The 18,984-nt window shown below is 42.2% G+C and overlaps 1 protein-coding gene across 4 annotated transcripts in view; it reads right to left on the bottom strand.

Annotated features, from left to right (window-relative positions):
• The window catches only part of ZBTB35 (zinc finger and BTB domain containing 35), a 164,993-nt gene that overhangs the window by 136,756 nt on the left and 9,253 nt on the right, over positions 1 to 18,984 (bottom strand). The window contains exons 3-6 of one of the 4 annotated variants that reach the window (XM_085631206.1): positions 17,173 to 17,274; positions 15,170 to 15,314; positions 6,552 to 6,912; positions 6,227 to 6,449 (exon numbers count right to left, since the gene is read on the bottom strand). In XM_085631206.1, the coding sequence (XP_085487332.1) occupies positions 6,227 to 6,449; positions 6,552 to 6,912; positions 15,170 to 15,314; positions 17,173 to 17,274 (831 nt within the window). Of the gene's footprint in view, positions 1 to 6,226; positions 6,913 to 15,169; positions 15,597 to 17,172; positions 17,275 to 18,984 lie in introns of all 4 variants that reach the window. The other 3 variants (XM_085631208.1, XM_085631207.1, XM_085631204.1) reach the window with 3 other exon arrangements.

Below are 18,984 nucleotides of genomic sequence, written 5' to 3'. Positions count from 1 at the left end.
ACTCTGCATCGGTACTTACTTGTAGGTACCACTAAAAAAATGACTTCATAAACACAACAGCTCTTTTTAGAGCTCCCTAATTTCTAAACTCTTAAATCTGCTTTTCATTTATTTATTTTTATTTTTTTTACCGTACGCTTACCGTAAGCTTACCGTACGCGTACCCCGTGATTTTTTTTAAAATCAATAAATGTTTTTATTGTACTTTTCTGTCCTTCTTTGACCCCCTTACAAATGTTAGGGGGTCTGTAACTCTCCTCATTGCCCCCTTTCCTTGTTTTCACTCTTTTTTTTCAGAGTGAAATACACAAAATGGCGGCCGCCGCTTCCTGGTTTCGGCCGATTCGAATGTTTACTAAGATCTATGGGCCAATCAGAATCGCGCTCGCGCACGCCACCGTACGCTTACCGTAAGCGTACGGTAAGCGTACCGTAAGCGGGCTCAGATATATATATTGATTTAAAGGCTATTTTCTCAGAATCTACTGAACAGATTTACACCAAACCTACAAAAGGCACTTCCTTGACCTAGGGACTACCTCTCTGCCAAATTTTGAGTAATTCTGTTCAGCCATTCGGGCTGTAGCTCGTTCTAAAGGTCCTATGGAAAAATGCATGGGAAAAACGCATTTTGGGACCCCCCTTTTATCTCAGCCCCCGCTTGATGAATCCCCCCGAGACTTTCAGGGTAGGAGCGGAGCATAGCGCCCCACCTATTTTGAGAAATTCGCGAGGATTCGTCGACCGGCGCCAAAGTTATTCAAAATAGAATGTTGAGGTTTTCCTATGGAAACGTGGTCCTAACTATAACTACCTACTGGCGACCGCCAGTAGGTAATATATATATATATAAATAAATCACCAATCCACCTTCCCCAAAGAAGAAGCACGCACACCGGTCTGTAGATATGGGGCTGATTTTAATGACAATTCAAGTCGCCCTCGACCCCACAGAGAAGAGAGACGCGTTTCGCCTGCGCAGCAGGCTTTATCAATCTGAATGGCACCAGCAAATCACGGAAATATATAGTTACCTCCCCCTCCTTCAACCATTAGTAAACATGATGGAAAGACTAGATGCAGGCAGTCACTGGCAGGTTGAAACTGAAAATTGCTCAGTGCCGAAAATCCAAGTGTCAGCTGTTTTACAAGGATCTAAACACAATGTCTCATAAGCCTGCTGAGCTGAATAATATACATGGATAATCATTCTACATTAACATAATGTGAAAAATAAACGTAGCATCTGATTATTAGGGGTGGGAGCATATGCTGTGGATGTGGTGTCATTTCATTTTAATTTTTCACATGTCATATATGCCATGCACAAATGGTGCTCTTCAGGCGCCATTTGCACATGGGGTGGGGAGAGTATGGATATATATATTTTTTTTTAATTAATTTTTACCGTACGCGTACGGTAAGCGTAATCGGCGAAATTATCTAAAAAATTAAAATTCCGTTTTTGGCCTTGGGGGATCTTTGAGGACTCCCTCAACATGGCTAGGTGCTTAGGAGCTGTCTAAACAGCCCCTTTACATGTTTTTGGCCTTTGTTTTTTAACCCCCTCTCTGACTGCGAGAGAGAAAATGGCGGCCGCCGCTTCCTGGTTTCGACAGATTCGAATGTTTACTAAGATCTAACAGCCAATCAGAATCGCGCTCGCGCACGGCGGCGTGCGCGTACGGTAAGCGCACCGTAAGCTGCCACAGATATATATATTGATTTAAATGCTATTTTCTCAGGAACTACTGAACAGATTTACACCAGACCTACAAAAGGCACTTCCTTGACCTGTAGACTACCTCTCTGCCAAATTTAAAGGAACTCTGTTCAGCCGTTCGGGCTGTAGCTGTGTCTAAAGGTCCTATGGAAAAATGCATGGGAAAAACGCGTTTTGGGACCCCCCTTTTATCTCAGCCCCCGCTTGACGAAGACCCCCGAGACTTTCAGGGTAGGAGCGGAGGGTAGCACCCCATTAGTTGTGAAAATTTCGCGAGGATTCGTCGACCGGCGCCAAAGTTATTCAAAATAGAATGTTGCGGTTTTCCTATGGAAACAGGGTCCTAACTATAACTACCTACTGGCGACCGCCAGTAGGTAATATATATATATATATATATATATATATATATATATATATAATCTGCATATCTATATAAATACAAATATAAATGCATGCATACATATACAGATATGCATCTTATTTACATGAAATTTTGAAAAACACTAATAAAAGCAAAGCTAAAAAGCCACCTAATTACAAACAGAATTGCTTTAACTTAAACGAGGGCGAGACCTACTGCATTTTCAATGCTTGTTTACTTTGGTTCCATCAAGAAGGCATTCAGATGTGACACATTTGCCATAAATTCTGAATGGCAGCACTCTAGTTCCTCATTAGATCACTGTAGTAAAGCTACTGCTCACCAGGGAAGTCTGCTGCTGGTATTCAAAGTGCATGTTTCAGTCTGCATGTCAGAACTTTTTAATGAAATAGAAGAGGATTTGAGAAGTCAAAATGTGCCCCAAGTGTTCTTTCTGCAGCACTAGTCATAATTTCTATGGCAAAATGAACCCCCTCATTTTGTTCCTTTGCAAATTAAATGTTTTAAATGTTACCACTTTATTCCAATCAAGATGTCTGCAGGTGTGCCATACTTTTGTCATAAGTAAGACTGTTAGCGCTGTAGTTGTTCTTTAAAACACTCTGGGATTTCTGTCATTGGGCTATACTTGGGCTACATCTCGGTGATATTTGTGCTACATTTGGGCTCTTTTGTCTCTGGTGGCCATCTTGGGAGACTTGTTATGAAGTTTCCTAATTTCCTCATTTACTGCAGTCTCCTCAGTAGGCATACTGTCAGTTTTTTACTTTGATTCAATGAAGAAGGCATTCAGATGTGTCACACATTTGCCATAAATTCAGAATGTTAGCACTCTAGTTGCTCATTAGATCACTGTAGTAAAGCTACTGCTCACCAGGGAAGTCTGCTGCTGGTATTGAAAGTGCATGTTTCAGTCTGCATGTCAGAATTCTTTAATGAAATAAAAGAGGATTTGAGAAGTCACTCAAAATGTGCCCTAATTTTTCTTTCTGCAGCACTAATCATACATTCTATGGCAAAATGAACCCTCTCATTTTGTTCCTTTTTAAATTAAATGTTTTAAATGTTACCACTTTATTCCAATCAAGATGGCTTCAGGTGTGCCATACCTTTGTCATAAGTAAGACTGTTAGCGCTCTAGTTGTTCTTTGGAACACTGGGAAGCTGCAGTAGAACACAAAGGAATCAACTGACAGTCTCTGCCCTTGTTGGATGTACATGTTTTACTGAGAATGTCAGACTTCATTCTCACATGACTGAGAAAGATAATGTGAATTTACAGAAAATATGCTCTCAGTTTAGCTTATAGATCACCTTCCAAACCTCTGTGGGAAAAGCATGTGAAAATAGTTCTCTCAAACATGATTCATGATATCCCAGCAGAAGGCTTTTTCACATGGTAAAATCACCTTAGAACATACTACAATTCCTAAAATGAGAATGGTACCATCAACAAATGATTTATAATGTAACTAAGGTCTTAAAACATTCTATTAACTGCAATGCTTTTTAATGAGGTGCTATCATGTATATTGATCCCAAGATGGCTGCCAACACTTCTTGGATGAAGTGCTGACAGCCAATCAGATCTCACAATGAGATGTGTGGTTAGGCTCCGCCCAGATATGTATAAGATTTTACTTTTGATTTTCTCAGGAACTACTGAACGGATTTACACCATATATGCAAAAGGCACATGCCTGACCTGAGGACTACCTCTTTGCCAAATTTCAAGTAATTCTGTTCAGCCGTTCTGGCTGTAGCGGTGTCTAAAGGTCCTATGGAAAAATGCATGGGGAAAACGCGTTTTGGGACCCCCTTTTTTCTCGGCCCCCGCTTGACGAATCACCCCGAGACTTTCAGGGTAGGAGCTGAACGGAGCGCCCCATTAGTTTTGAAAATTTCGCGAGGATTCATCAACCGGCGCCAAAGTTATTCAAAATAGAATTGAGATTTCCTATGGAAACTAGGTTGTAACTATAACTATCTACTGGCAACCGCCAGTAGATAATATATATAAATATAAACGCGTACGTCGTTCTGTTGTTACCTGATGCACTTTGCATGTTGAAAATCTAAGAAGAGAAAAAAGCAAATAAACATGAAGTAAGCAACTCGAAACTGACCTGGATCTGCTGTTTGGTGTGCTGCCTTTCTGTGACCTTTCGGGACTTGGTAATCATTTCGGAGGGCTTTACACGGAAAAATATTATATATATATATATATATATATATATATATATATATATATATATATATATATATATATATATATATATATTTTTCTTGCCTATGAACTCCGCTTGGAGTCTCACAAGGGCAGAAACATGTTGACCTTTAAGGGGGTATATTTGTTTTGAACATCCTGTCCTCTTATTTTTAATCCTATCCAAGGACACTACTGAATAAATACATTGAGCCCTTGAGATAGTTTTAACCCATCACACACTTTTTTCACTGCACTCTGCCCCTCACTCACCAAAACCACTTTGCGGCATCCCTTTGCCTAAAAAAAAAAAACTCAGCTCCTATCCACCCACTAAACAAGGTGGAGAGTCGTAGCCCACTTCTGGGACCTTGCAGCCCGATGTGCGGAGGGAGCCCAATGATGAAGCATGTCACCCTTGGGTGAGTGAGGGTTCTTGTCCTTAAAACAAGGATCTTTTCACTTACTACACAACCCCAGGTTTAACAGAATGTATCTTCTGCGAGTTTAAAATATAATTTCTCATTATGTGCTATGACAAAGGCTGACCAAAGGAGAATGTCAAACAGAAGATAACACATCTATCCATAAGGATATTTATTGACTGCTACATTCAGTGGGAAAACAAATGGCCTTTTGGTTCTAGAGACCACAGGAAGCTGAGGAATTAAACAGCAACTATTTAACTGAATATAAGTATCATTAGTCACCACACCTTAATCTTGCATCTGATTTTTACGTTTTCTTTTGAAAGAGCACAGAATTCACAAGAACCTTACCCCCATTTTAACCAATTCGGTTTGGGTAGAAAATGAAACCACGAGCACGACAATTTTGCACAGGGGACATATTTAACAGAGGTGGATAGGAGGACACAAGGCATAAATAAATCTGATGTATTATACATAGTGATTTCAAGAGGATCCCCCCGACTATGCCCCAATTTGAGCCGGTGGTTACTGCTGGGGGCCAAGGGCACTCATTTCTTTTTGCATCAAACATTCACACGAGCAAGAGAGGAGGAAAACACACAAAACGGAACGACTGATAAATACAAAGTCAGAAAAATTGTCACAAAGGGAGAAAGCAGAAACCTGCAAGAGTACGGTAAACGGGTAGGGAGTATCTGGAAGTGGATTAAAGAAGCATGAGGTGGATATAGGAATACACAGCCATAGTTTTCAGCGCACTGACATTCAATTGCACCGGCTGTGGCATCGGAGGAGAGCCCTGGGCACCCGCACTCATTCTTTTACAAGTTAAGTACTACCCATAGCAAGCCAGTGGATCTTACTGATCTTTGCAGATGTAGGATCATAAATCTGCAGCCTAAACATGACCAGAGTAGCCCACATTGTGTATGTGTTGGAGGCTGATGATAGATTTTGCAGACAAATCCAAATAAAGAGTTGTAATATTCAGGTCATGGACAAAATGATGCATTCATGACCATGACTTTCAAATACACAAGTCATTTCCTAAGGATTTTAACTTGGAAAGATAAAAATGTCGGTATTTGTAAAATCTGAGATTCAGAACAGGTAGACCATAGGCCTTCATCTCACTAAGCATGAAAAAACACACCAACACATTCTGGCCAAGCAAATGAACAGTTTGTCAAGCATTTCCTTTCAATTTCCAAAGTCGACGAGCTCTGTAAATAAACACTTCAAGTATTTGCAGCATATTGGTACCTTTAAAAAAGGATCACCAATTTGATACCCAGTTGAAAGATTTTAACAGCATACTGGTGAATACACATTTGGAAAAACAATGCATTCCATGAACCTTATAATATTATTAAATTCTGATAAAAGACAGGCGGATTGGTTTGGAAAGCATAGAGAAAGAATTGGGACATGCGAAACAGACAGGAGACAAAACACATCAATGTAGAAATAAAAATGGTTACCTGTGTGCTTTCGAAGGTGCTCTTTAAAATGTCCAAAATGGTCAAATTGCTTTTCACAGTATTGGCAAACATGTATTTTTTTCCCAGGTCTCTGCTTCTTGTTGGCTCCATCTTCATCAAGATGGTAACAGGTGAGGTGCTGTTTCCAGGCAATCTCTCGAACGTACCTTTTATTGCATATGTCACACTTGAATGTCTCAGTAGAGTGTGACTTCATGTGTTCCTTAAAATGGTAAAAGAATTTAAATGAACGGTTACATTTCTCACAATGGAACAAGTTCTTGGCATGTGACAGCTGTACTTCCATATTTTCAAGGTCTTCTACCTGTTTGCATGTCAGCTCTGTTTCAGGGCTATCTTCTTCTTGTAACTGTCTTTTTCTTTCTCCTTGCCGATACTTGCTTGTGATATCTGCTAAGAGGGCCAGTGCAGAGTCATCTGACGAACCTGTGCTTTGTATATATTGTATGGTCTGTTCTGCAGAGGCGTCTTCTTCCAAGGTATCGATGGCATCATCTTCTAACTCAATTGCCCCATCAGCAATTTCCACCTCAATTTCAACAGGCTCCGCTTCAACAGACGGTAAAGTTTCTGTGATGACATTTGAGGTTTCTGCAATTTTCCGCTTTTTGGTTTTATTACTACCAGGTGAACTGTCTTCGAATGGTGAGGAATTTTCATTGTTTCTGAAATAAATATGCAGTTATGAAACAAATAACCAATGACATTCTTTATCACAACAAGCAGTTATCGATAAGACTATATATGGAGTACCTTTTCGGGTAAGGTTCTCACTCTATAGTCTGAAAAGCTAGCTGAGATTTTAAATTAAACTAAAGACACTGCATAATTTTACAAATGTATTGCCCATGTATCTTGACATGCGACTTCCTGTACAACCGAGTTTTACATGCAACTTCCTGGACGACCGAGTTTAACAAAGTAGAAAGTGAACATTAACTATGATTAACACTGTATTAACTACAATGGCCAAAGCTTTCGGAGTCTACATCAGCCACACAAAGGCTGACAACAACTTCAATCAGAACAAACATTCAACCTCGTACCAAGCATTGAAATTAATGTCACACTAATACTGCAGGAGAGAAGTCAGTCTTGTGCAGAACCTAAATGCTTTTACCTTTTTCCTCTAACCCTAGTTTGACCAGAGGAGAACATCTGGCCTTCGATAAAGAAGCCAGACCATAAATTTGTTTTAGGAACGCCTGGAATTTTTATTCTGTGCTTGTAATAAAATGAAAATGATCTGCCACATGACAAAATAAAGCATTAGTTTTCCACAGTACAAGAAAATGTACCATTCATGTTTCAAATCAGCACAAATATTTAAACTGCATCCACGCAACCTGGCAAACACAAAAGGGTGGGTTCTAATGTCTTTACTACAGTGCATTTGACAGCATATCTATCAGACCATTTATTTCTAGGAGCAAGCCATAGAACACCTTTGCTATAATTTTCTGAGAACAGGATGGACCTTTGCTATACTAGAATTCCCAAGTCAGTGTAAAGTGTAAGAAACCTGCAGTGGTGTTCGATGTGGGGTAGACCTTCAGTCCCTAGGTAAATGTGGTGATCAAAGGCCTACATTTACAGCATACCATGCAGAGGAAATGTCTTCAACTGCTTAAGACCAGTCATATTGTGGAATGTATTGGATCCCTTGTCCTAATCAGGTTTGATTCATTTAGTGTGATTAATGTAATCAGCTGGTCCAGGGTGTAAACTCAAAATCAGACCATTTTGCACAAGGCAACCAGAAAAAGCATGAACCTAAGGAGGTTACATGTCAATCCCTCCTTTTTCACTGGTCAAAATGACAAATTGCTTTGTTTCAGGATCCTGTGCTTCATACATTACAGTGAAACAGAGTCCTAATAACAGCAAAATCTGGTCTTGACCTATGTTCTAAGGAGGTGCAAAGGGAGAGTGAGAATCGGGACAGTATGTATAGCAAAGGTGTAAACTGATCTCGAAGTGGCCACTCTCAAAATTACATCGATAAAGACATTCCTCACTAGAACAGCAGTGAGTTAATTTCTAAAAGCTGTAGGCCTAAACGGAAGAGGCCGGTTAGCCTTCTGATGAAAAACAGGGGTGAAGGACACTAATCATCTAGCTTTTTTTTCTCCAAGAAAATGACAGACTGAAGATGGTGGAAGCACACCACGGGTCTTAACAAAAGGCCCACCTTCATTTTTCCGCCACATCAGACTGTCCCTGAATTAAGCACCTTTGAAGAGGCAATGATTAAGGACTTGGAATCATCCTTAAAGAACTATAAATGTCCTTTTCACAACTTTTCCATCAGAGGGATTCAAGTTTTAACATCATTAATGACGGACCCAGAAACATTGATCAAACCAGCAGAAAACGGGAGCAACCGTTCTCCTTGGGTACAACCACAGAACAGAATGCTCGCTATCACTTATTGATGGACAGATTTACCAAAAGGTATATTGTGATCCAACCATAAGACTAGATTTCAAGATCAAAGTTTTGAAAGGTCGCTTATAAAATGGGATAAACAGATAAGCAGAGTTCGACCAGACAGAAAACCTTACTACATAATTTTATATTTTACCCAAAATTTACAAAAATTGAACACTTCCATCAGGCAACAGTATCAGGTATAGGGTCCATCCTAGAACCCTATCAATTTACAATTTTTTTTTTTTAAGACTACTTGTGAAGGCTATGACCTCGCTCACTACAAGTGCATACCACTGGAAATAAGCAATTGTACAGCCATGGTCGCGTTTGCATAATTATGGATTTTCTGCATTTGTCACACAAGTATCATTTGCTCCATAATCTGAGGTCTATAACAAAAACAAAAAAAATATTTCGCTCAAACGCTTCAAACGATACTAAAAGTATAGTAACACTTGCTGCCTCACAGTGGAAGGCCCTTGGCAAAGTTTGACTGATCATCTTTCTAGTACTTATTTGCATGCTTGGGTGTTAAACTGGTACTAATGAGATGCAACATATGCCTTCAGTGTTAACAAGTGTAAAAAGGAGAAACTAATGCAGTCATACTAACACAATATTTGCCACATTGCACCACATAATTCAGCTTTTTTTGTTGCATAATTTAGTCAACTCAAACACATAATTTGACCTTCCCCTGCCACATAACTCCAGTGCCTGCAAGACACTAAAGACATCCTTAACCTGTCAAAAGATGTACTATTTAACCACCCAGCCTCAGCCCCCACCCCCGAAGGTATTTTTACACTGGCATCCAACAACAAGGGACTCTGAATGCAATACAGCATCTTCTACTAGCAACACCTCTAGACACAATTGCTTCTGTGGACTATGAGGCAGTGTGCTAAACTGGCCGTGACAAAAACCCTTTCACTTTGAGAACCAACTGTATCCACAGATCACAGGTACTGCTATACAGAGTACTTTTGCACCAAGCACGGCTAATCCGAATTTGCACCATTTTTAAACCACACATCTATTTAATCTATCAATCTGTACCACTGCTTGACCAAGTTTTAAAAAAATTACAAATATATTTTGATATTTTTGGAAGGGGTAAAAATAGTGCTATATCCTTCACCATAAAGTTAGATCATTGCAACCCCCATTTGAATTTTATAAGCACCTTAAAAAGGCAACATATAGCTTTTCTGGACTTAAGGATCACTGCGGACAATGAGATTGAGGCCAGAAATGTACAGAAAACCCACTGATAGACTCCCTTTTAAATTTCCGCATTTTTCACCCACGATGCTCGTTCGAGTCTACCAGTAGGACAGTTCTTATGTTGCTTGAGAAAAAGCTTTAATCCAAAGATATGACAAGTTCCATGCCACTATTCACACAGAAAGCAAAGACCTGGGTCATTAGTTGCGATGGATGAGAGTCCTGACTGAACAAGTAATATGTCCTAAATTGTCATTTTACTGGGAACAGAGTGCCCCATTGTAGAACTTGACTCCCTCCCTCAGGGAAGGAAAGCAGAGCAGTCCAAGGCCTTCTCAGGAGAGGGGTTGTGGGCTAATGTAAGGAAAAAGGCCATTAGTTGTGTGGCCTGCACAAACAATGGGTTCATATTTGCCCTCCACTGGTAAACAAACACCTGTAGGAAGCTGGGTCAGTATATACTATACCAAAGTAAGGTATAGTGTGCACAGAGTCCAGTGGAACCACAAAGGTAGGTGGGGTAAACGTAGAGAATACCTTACACATTTGTGGTTATGTGGGCGAGCAGTAAGTCTTTATCAGAGCGTAGTGCTAAGCATTTATTGTATACACACAGGCAAGAAATGACGTCGCACACTCAAAGACTGAACTTAGACCAATTTGTTTGTATAAAAATATTATTTTGTTATATTTATTTCCTAGAACCAAGCAAGCCTTTCACAGGAAAGTGTAAATGGTACTTTTCAAGGCAGGTTGACCGATACAAGCAAGCTGAACGAAAATGACTTTGTTACATGTTTGTAAATGCTTTGAATACCGTTGAAACTACTGTTGAATTACTTTTGATTACATTTTCTACTCCGTGTGATACGCCTAGATATCACGCTGGGACATTTCCTAGAGTAAAGGTAAGTAATGCAGTTTGTATAGGTTTGCAGTTTTCTTAGAGTTCCATAAACCAAACTCCACACTAAGAACAATTTTCAAGAAAAGCAGTCAATGCAATTCTATGGGAGGAAAATGGAGTCACTCTGTTTACAGGTAAGTACTTGGTTGTGGGAGTTGGGTTTCTGGGGTTAGAACCAGGGTTCCCCCAGGGTCAAGGATGCACTCTCAAAGCACCCTCAGTGGCACTAGGGCGGCAAGCTGCAGTGCTAAGGCCCAATGTTATGCAATGGGGGATAGGGGGCCTCCGGTTGGTGGCTGCTCATGAGCTGGCGGCCACAAGGTTGTGGGAGCAAAGCTCCTGGTGTTAGGCTCAGGGCAATTGGGGATCTGAGTCAGCACCCAAAGCGCATCTGCAGCGGCACAGGGGCAGCTGTGTACAGGGTGCTGTTTTGGCGTCGGGTGCCCTGTTGATTTCAATGGGGAGTCACCGGTTGCAACAAACACTGCAGGCTCAAATGACGAAGATCTTCTGGAGGTAACCACCGGTTGGAGAGGTAAATGCCTGGGGATGCTGGGACACAGTCGGTTGGGCCACCCAAGGCCATGGGATGTTGGGTGCAGGGGTGTCTTTAGACAGCTGATTTATTTTACCAACTCCGGTCACTGTCAGGGGGGATACTCCAGAAAGGTGCTGCAGGTGTTGATTGGAGATTCGAGGCAGGTCAGAGATCACCAGATCTCAGGTCAGGATCGCCGGGAAGATATCCTTGTGGTGAACCCGAACTCGGGCCGTGGGCGTCGGGGGCAGACTCGCAGATTTGGCCGGAGCCAGAGTCTGTGGATGAAGCAAATCCGGTGCTCTTGGGAGACAGAGTCTTGGTTTGGGAAGTCAGGGCAGGTCCTTTGGGTTCTTGGGGCCTGCTAGCGGCAGGACACCGGGATTTCGCTGGAGGCAGTCCTATGCTGCTGGTAGTCTGTCCGGAGCTGTGCCGTTTTCTGGTGAAGCAGTGTGATGCTTCCGGCAGAGCACACGCCTGTTGCCGCTGGCACAGATCGCCGTCACATTTCAGTACTGAAGTGTGTGCACATGGTGCAATGTAGTGCCATGCCGATGGAAGGCTGAGATGTCTCCTATTCAGTCGCGGCAGTAGTGAGAGGTCGTTGTTTAAGGTAGTGGGACTTTGCGGCCCGTATCTGGTTCGTGGCAATAACAGTGAGGCTGCGTGTGTCAAAGGAGAAACATCCCGTAGCTTGCGCTCTGGTCAGGGGAGGGGGCAGCGAGTGTTCTCTGTAATGCGCCACGCGAAGGACGTTTCAGCTGTTGGCAGATGCAAACGTGCCATTGAGCAGGAGTGTGCACGGCCATCATAAACAGGCCGTCGTTTTAGTGCGCATTCCTGTGGTGTGTGCATTCCTGTATTGTGTGGACGACTCCTGTGCACATAGCTGCCTCTTTCCAGATGTGCGTGTTGGGCTGCATACATTTGGTTGTGGTTATGCATTTAGGCATTTATTTATGCAGGTCCTGTGGAGGCCAGGATACACCACCTCGGGAAGTGTATGTGTGTGTTTGAGCTTGAGCATGTTTTCGCACTTTGTGCTTTGCAATGTGATATATATATATATATAGATCACAATCTGTGGGTGGGTCGGTGTATGCTCAGAGACTGATTGTATAACTGCTTGTGAGGCCCTCTATTGAGCGTATAGGACTGCGGTTGTAGTTTCCACACCTCACCTACTGAAATGCGTGTGGTTGTGTATGTGTATACATACTTTGTGGGTGTTGACAGAGTACTGACGAGTGTGAGCTGTGCATGCTTTTGTGTGTATGGCTGATGATTTCTTGAGACCCATTTCCTCAGCTCCTGTCAGTATGTGTTTTATGTGTAGCGCTGTTTGCGGGAGCCCTTCCTACATAGTGCGGCGAGATGCAAGTGCCTGCGTGTGCTGCTGTACCCTACCCCGTGTTGCTAGACTCAACTCTGCATGTGTGTGCCTTACGTTGTGTGGTATGCAGGGCGGCCCTCCACGGGAAGTTTGAGGGGCTGTGTATCCGCGGCTTGCCAGACACTACCACCCATGGTGTTTGTCCGAAGTGGAGTGGTTTGCAGGTTGGTCTAGTTGGGTGTGTTAAAGCAGCTTGTCTGTGAGTGTGGGCTGTAGTGTCGCACTCTTCTCTAGTGTGTTCCTGTGTCTACCCTTCAGGTCTCGCCCCTGTACTCACAGTGGGTAAGTGGACAGGATGCCCTCGAAAGGGCGGGGGCAGCGTAGACTCAACTGGCAGGGGACGAGCAAGAGAATTTACCCTCGGCACAACCACCCGCTGAGTTGTGTGCGTGTTGATTTAAACGCCACTTCAAATAAATGTACATAATGAATTTTGCAGTCTACCTAGGTTCCATGCACCCCTTAATGATTTTGTCCTGCCGGTATTTCATGCGTATTTCCCTCACGCCAGCTGTAGTACGTCTGCACTTCCGCACGTGTGTTCTGTAGTTTCCTGTGTCCTTCTGGGTGCACATTCTGGGTCGTGTGACTGCCCCCTCAGTATTGGTAACAGACAGTCTCATCTGCGAGAATAAGGAGGTTATCCTAAATAACACCTTTGCATGATGGTATGCCATGTATCCCCCAAATGCACTTCTCTCTACTATGGTGTATGCGGGATAGATATCTGTATTTCTGCCATGGACGCTTCGCTGAAGTCTTTGCCGAGTGCTTATACTATTTGTTTTTTAAATGTAGAGTCTTTGTGAATTGTACCTTAAGCATTTACCTGTAAACGTGGTATTTTCAGCCAGTGGGTGTTAGTTTGGCTGCTGGCAAACCACAGTGCAGTATTGATGCTCCAGTCCACATGATCGATAGTTAAGTGGAACACATGAGTAACAACTTCGCCAAAGAGCAGCATTAACGCGCTAAGGTGTCACGGACAGTTATATTGGACTGTGCCCCCTAATGGTGACTCAGTCATGTGACCAGCTTACACAGGCATCTCCGCAGCAAGCACACTATCCCACACCCTGGGAAAAACGTTAGTGAGGTCTGGATTTTAGCCAGAAACCCCTAGAGGCTGTGCACGTCTCAGAATGCATCACCCTGCTGCAGCACCCAACAGTTGTGTAAAGTAGCGCCCAGCACGGTCCCATTAGACTCAAACGCTGTTTCACAGACTACCTTTCCAAGATGGAAGCTGCAGTACTGGGAGGGGCTCTGTGCTGTCGTTTCCTGTGGGGGCTGTTCTCGCTGTGAGCGAAAAGGGTTTATTTATTGTTGTTAATGTCCGTAGACGCTGCGCCGTGAAGCTACCTCAAGCGCTGAAAGACTGGCAGTACAGAGGAGAAGAGGTGAGTAGGGGGCTTGTGAAAATAAGTATGATGGGTGGGCAGAGCAGGGGGTGCATGGACAACGAGCTCTCGGCTTTGGCAAAGGCAGCCACTTGTTTATAATTGCATCGCCCTTTCACTTTAAGTGAAAGCGCGATGCAAAAAAAAAACCAAAAAAAACCGCTGCCTTTGCCTAAGGCGAATGATAACAAAAAAGTGCGAAGCGGCTAATTAGGAGACACTGTCTTCTGCCGCCAGTAAGAGATCCAATCCAGCTGGGCGTGGATAAAAGGAGACAGGGTGGCAACAAGCAGCGATTGACATGCCTTTGGTGCAATCATTGCACTGCCTTTGGCATAATTCGTGACGCCAAACGACGTGCACAAATCAAAACAGAAGGCGGAGCTGGGACACGGCTTCTGGAATCATATTGATTCCAAGAAGCCTCGTATGACGAGAGCAGCGCATGCGCTGCTTACGTCAGACCTAAAAACAGCAATAACTCATGGTCAGCACCACGTAAACAATTTAAGTTGAATGCTATAAGCAAAATAAAATAAAAAGGTGGATGGGTCCGATACGGTCCAAAACACGGATGTATAAACCTCCAAGGCTAGAGCATATTCCAAAGTTGAAGAAGTTATGGGAATGCTGACTCAATGGCTAGTGGAGTCAATTCAAGAAAATGATGAAAATATATACAAAAATAACATATGGTTCTGGGACTCTTTAGTAATATTTAGTAACCACGCTTAAAACAGGCTGAGCCGGCAGAGAGAAGAAAATCACTTCTAAAGTACCTAGCACACACTACTGTCAAGCTGTTATGCCCAGGTGTCAATTAAAACAAGCTAGTGGGCTGTGGGGGATTTGTTTCTGGTGGCACCATCAGATTCTGTATTGGGGGGGTAACGGGAAGAAGGGTCAAATTTTTCACCATTCAAACAATAACATAGTCGAGTATATATGATGCAGACACTAGAGTTCAGCCATAGCTTAACAGGAACAGACATATGCATGCAAAACAAAAACAGATAAAAGCTACCTGATATCAAGTGCTTTAATGGCCTCGTGCATCTGTAAGTACTCTGCCGCTTTCCAGACATCATTTACATCTTCATCCCCTTGAATCAAAAGCTTTGCAGTGTATGTGAATTCAATCAGGTGACGGAATGCCATGTTGCTTACACCTGTTAAGTAGGAAAAAGATAAACGGGCTCTTTACAACTACCTCCCACACAACCATACGTGTTCTCCATCTGCTACAAAACGCAATCCTCCAACCTCCACTACCAATAACTGTCTAAGCTAGTCAAACACAATTAAAGACTGAAATTTACAAATCTTAGACAGTATAAAAAGCTCTGCCTCAAACATTTAAAACATCAAATAAAAACATTTTAAAAAGCAAAAATGAGATAGTCAGAAATCAAGCTGAACATTGATTGTAGGATCACTGGGACAAGGAGGTTCTATGAAAAAAAGAGAAATGTGCATAATCAGTTTCATCACTGACCATGGCAATAGGCGAGTCACTTTTTTTTTTTGTTGCAATAATATCGTTGGGGACTTTGCTGTTGTCCTCACCAGGAGATGGTTACTTTCATTCTTCTCTGCAGTGTTAACTTCTAATTGCAATTCCCACATTTAACATTATGCTTCTTTGTGCAGAAAGATAGAAATACTTGCATTAGGAGGCAGAGGGATTCCATAGAAGGTCACTTATTGATAAAATTAGAAAATAGACTTCAGCATCTCTAAAGTTAATTTGTGATGGTGCCCCACAAATAAGCCAGCTGGCAACCCTTCCATATTTATCATTTTCTATTTTCACTGTAGTTCTTATTCCTATTCAGAGCGTCACTTGCAGTAGCAGAAAATTCAATCAATGCACCTCTTTCCTGTCTGAGAAGTACCTTAATAAATGTATTCTTGGTTTTTCAGATACTCCAAAGGTTGCCTGTTCAATGGGCATCGGTGCCTGCTCAAAACTCAGACTGCTTGGGCATCTCCCAAACCGCCTCCCTCCCCCAACCGAAAGCCTTAACTCTGACAAGAACAGTCGACTGTAACAAACCACATACTTCAGTGTCTCTAAGACACGGAAAAGGATACAATTCTGGAACTCTTTGCATCAACTCCTACAACTTTTGCAGACTTGTTGTATTTCCCAATAGGGTTGCAGTTCCTGCTCCCCATAGCCTGGAAATAGAGGCAGACTAGAGGAGTTTGGGGGAGTGCAAAAGGGTTACTCTTGTTATATGTATATAAAGCGGTATGTGCACATAGCGGGGGAGCTTTAAAACTTGCCATATAGTAGTGATGATTCCACTAAACCTCAGCTAAATACTCTGAACCTCTGAGAGTTTGACTTAATTTGGAAAGCTGAGTTACTGTGCTACACATCATCCTAAGGTGCTGACTTATAGTCCAGTGAGACATTTGTGGCAGCTGAACTCTCGATCCCAAATCAACCTGTTGGTTTCAGATCTTGAACACTTCCCATGCAGGGAATCTAGACAAAGTCTCATGAGAGACCAGGATTGATAGGGCCAGCTTGTCTATTATATAAAACACAATCTTACCTCACATACTCTTACCTATCCTCAAAACCTCCATCTACAAGTCCTTTTTCCCCATATAGCTCACAACATCAGGGAATTTATGGAATCTAACAGCATAAGAGCATGCAGCAAGTTGAACAACAAAGTTGCTGGATTCAACCACGTTCCATCTTTGTAATCTATGCAACTACCACAGAGCCTTTATGCATTCATATAAACATCCAGTGCTAAAAGCCATTCGAACAGGTGTAGGTTCATTCATAAGATAACAAATTTCTAGTAGCCTCCTAGCCTACACACAGATTGTAGATGCACTGGGAAAACAAGGTTCTATAATCAATGACAGATTTCATTACATGCTTACCGCCCACTGCATACTGAAACAGCATATTTCTTAGACATACATAGTATACATCTTGGAAGGCAGCAGAAGAAAGAAATGCCAGTGATGAACAGTGGTGTAACAAAACAAAGAAACAATCACCTTCTATTTCCACAAGAGGCTCCTGGGTGAAATCCTGGAAAAACTTGTAGAAGAATTGGCTGCAGGCAGCAAGGACAGCCTTGTGCGCCTTGAACTGGTGACCTACAATGAGAAACACCTTATATTGAAAGCAAATATAAACGTACCTTCACTGCAATGCCAACATTGGAGAGCACAATAAGTGTACAAAATATTGTTACCTTGCACACCATGCCACCGGAGTTTTAGCCCAGCTATCTGTAAATCAGTTTTGACCCTGGCATAGTGTGCAATATAACTATAGATTGGGAGGCGACCCGTGTGAATACCAGTGGCTGAGATTAATTCAAGCATTTCACCCATCACCGTTTTGTATACTAATTGTGTCACCCTAGGTAGGACAGGTATGCCCAGACATGGGTCCCGTGCACAGTCTCTGGAACCAAGCTGAACTCTGCTGATGAGCTCATCAATAGGGTGAAACCGGTCCTAGCTTGAATGTGCTCTGGTTCAGGAAGGACCTGGCTTGGCAGTTTGGGATGGACTATTCAGATTGGAGCAGAGTCAAGACCGATTTGCATATAGCTGGGTCCTAACTGAGGTGGTATAGTGTGCAAAATAATGATGGATTCGGATGAGGCCCGAGTGATTACCAGTGGCCGAGAGTAATTCAAGCAATCCATCTATCGCCGTTTTGTATACTAATCAAATTTTTTAAGCTGGCACGTGGGAGATTTAATATAATTTTTGTAAACTCTTTTTTTGTTTGTGTTAAAACAGAGTTCTAAACTCTGATTTTGTCTGCACTATGTAAAACTGCCAAACATAAAATGTCGAGGCCTGTCACAAACTCCAATAACCCTCTAAGAATTAAGAACAAAGCGTTAACCCATGATGTCAGAGGTAATTCTTTGAGGGGGAGACTGGGGCATGCACTACAGGCCTCAACATTTTTGGGGCAGTTTTACAAAACTCCGAGACGGGTTTCTGCATGCAGGAATCAGTAGGTGGGAGACTAGTCTTGAAATCTGTAGTCTCCTACCTGAATCAGGAGGGTTGGGATGGATGATTGGATGCCAGGTTCTAACATGGCTAGCTAGGACACAGTACAAGTAGAACCTTTAGATTGGAAGATCTAAGGGTCTGTGGAATCTTACAACAGCCCATGATCTAACTCCTGAAGTGTTCGTCTAAGTCCTAACCTATAGATTAAAGGTGTACATTATGAGACAGTGACATTAGGAATACATAGTGTCAAGAATGCATTTTAGCACATATGTTACCGAAAAAAAAAGATAGACACTAGTAATCCTCCCCCATAAATATATAATATGCAGTGCTATTGGAAGCACAAATGGTTCATCAGTGAGCTTTGAATTTAGTTTTATTTCATCATGGCCACAGTAACATTTATTTCAGCGTATCTCACAGTACAGACAAATCAAGAGATAAGGGAGCAATATACAGTTTGAATACTTGACCTGAAAGGAAAGGAAACAGCCTTAATGGGTTGTAATGAGAAACTCAAATGCCACAAGTTATTTCAACATGACATTTTATTTGTAACTCTGTAGTCAGAAATGGAGAATTTAATATCTTCTGGTAGGACATTAAACTTTAACAGTAATAGAAGAACTCCTTTATCAGAGCTTTCACCTTGATTTTAGGATTTCAAGGGGACCGGATTTTCTCCACACCAAGAGAGTCGAGTTGGTGTAGGAGGAAGACATTAAAGGAAATTCTCTACCTTCTGGGAGACCACATGAAGGTAAACCAGGAGGGCATAACATGGTCAAACATTTTGTCCCTTTGACCAGGGGATCACAGTTCAAT

Source organism: Triturus cristatus, chromosome 2_1 (genome assembly GCF_964204655.1).
Source record: "Triturus cristatus chromosome 2_1, aTriCri1.1, whole genome shotgun sequence".
In the NCBI taxonomy this organism is placed as follows: domain Eukaryota; kingdom Metazoa; phylum Chordata; class Amphibia; order Caudata; family Salamandridae; genus Triturus; species Triturus cristatus.
The sequence above is the reverse complement of the archived record's forward strand: the minus strand, read 5'-3'. Positions and strand labels throughout refer to the sequence as shown.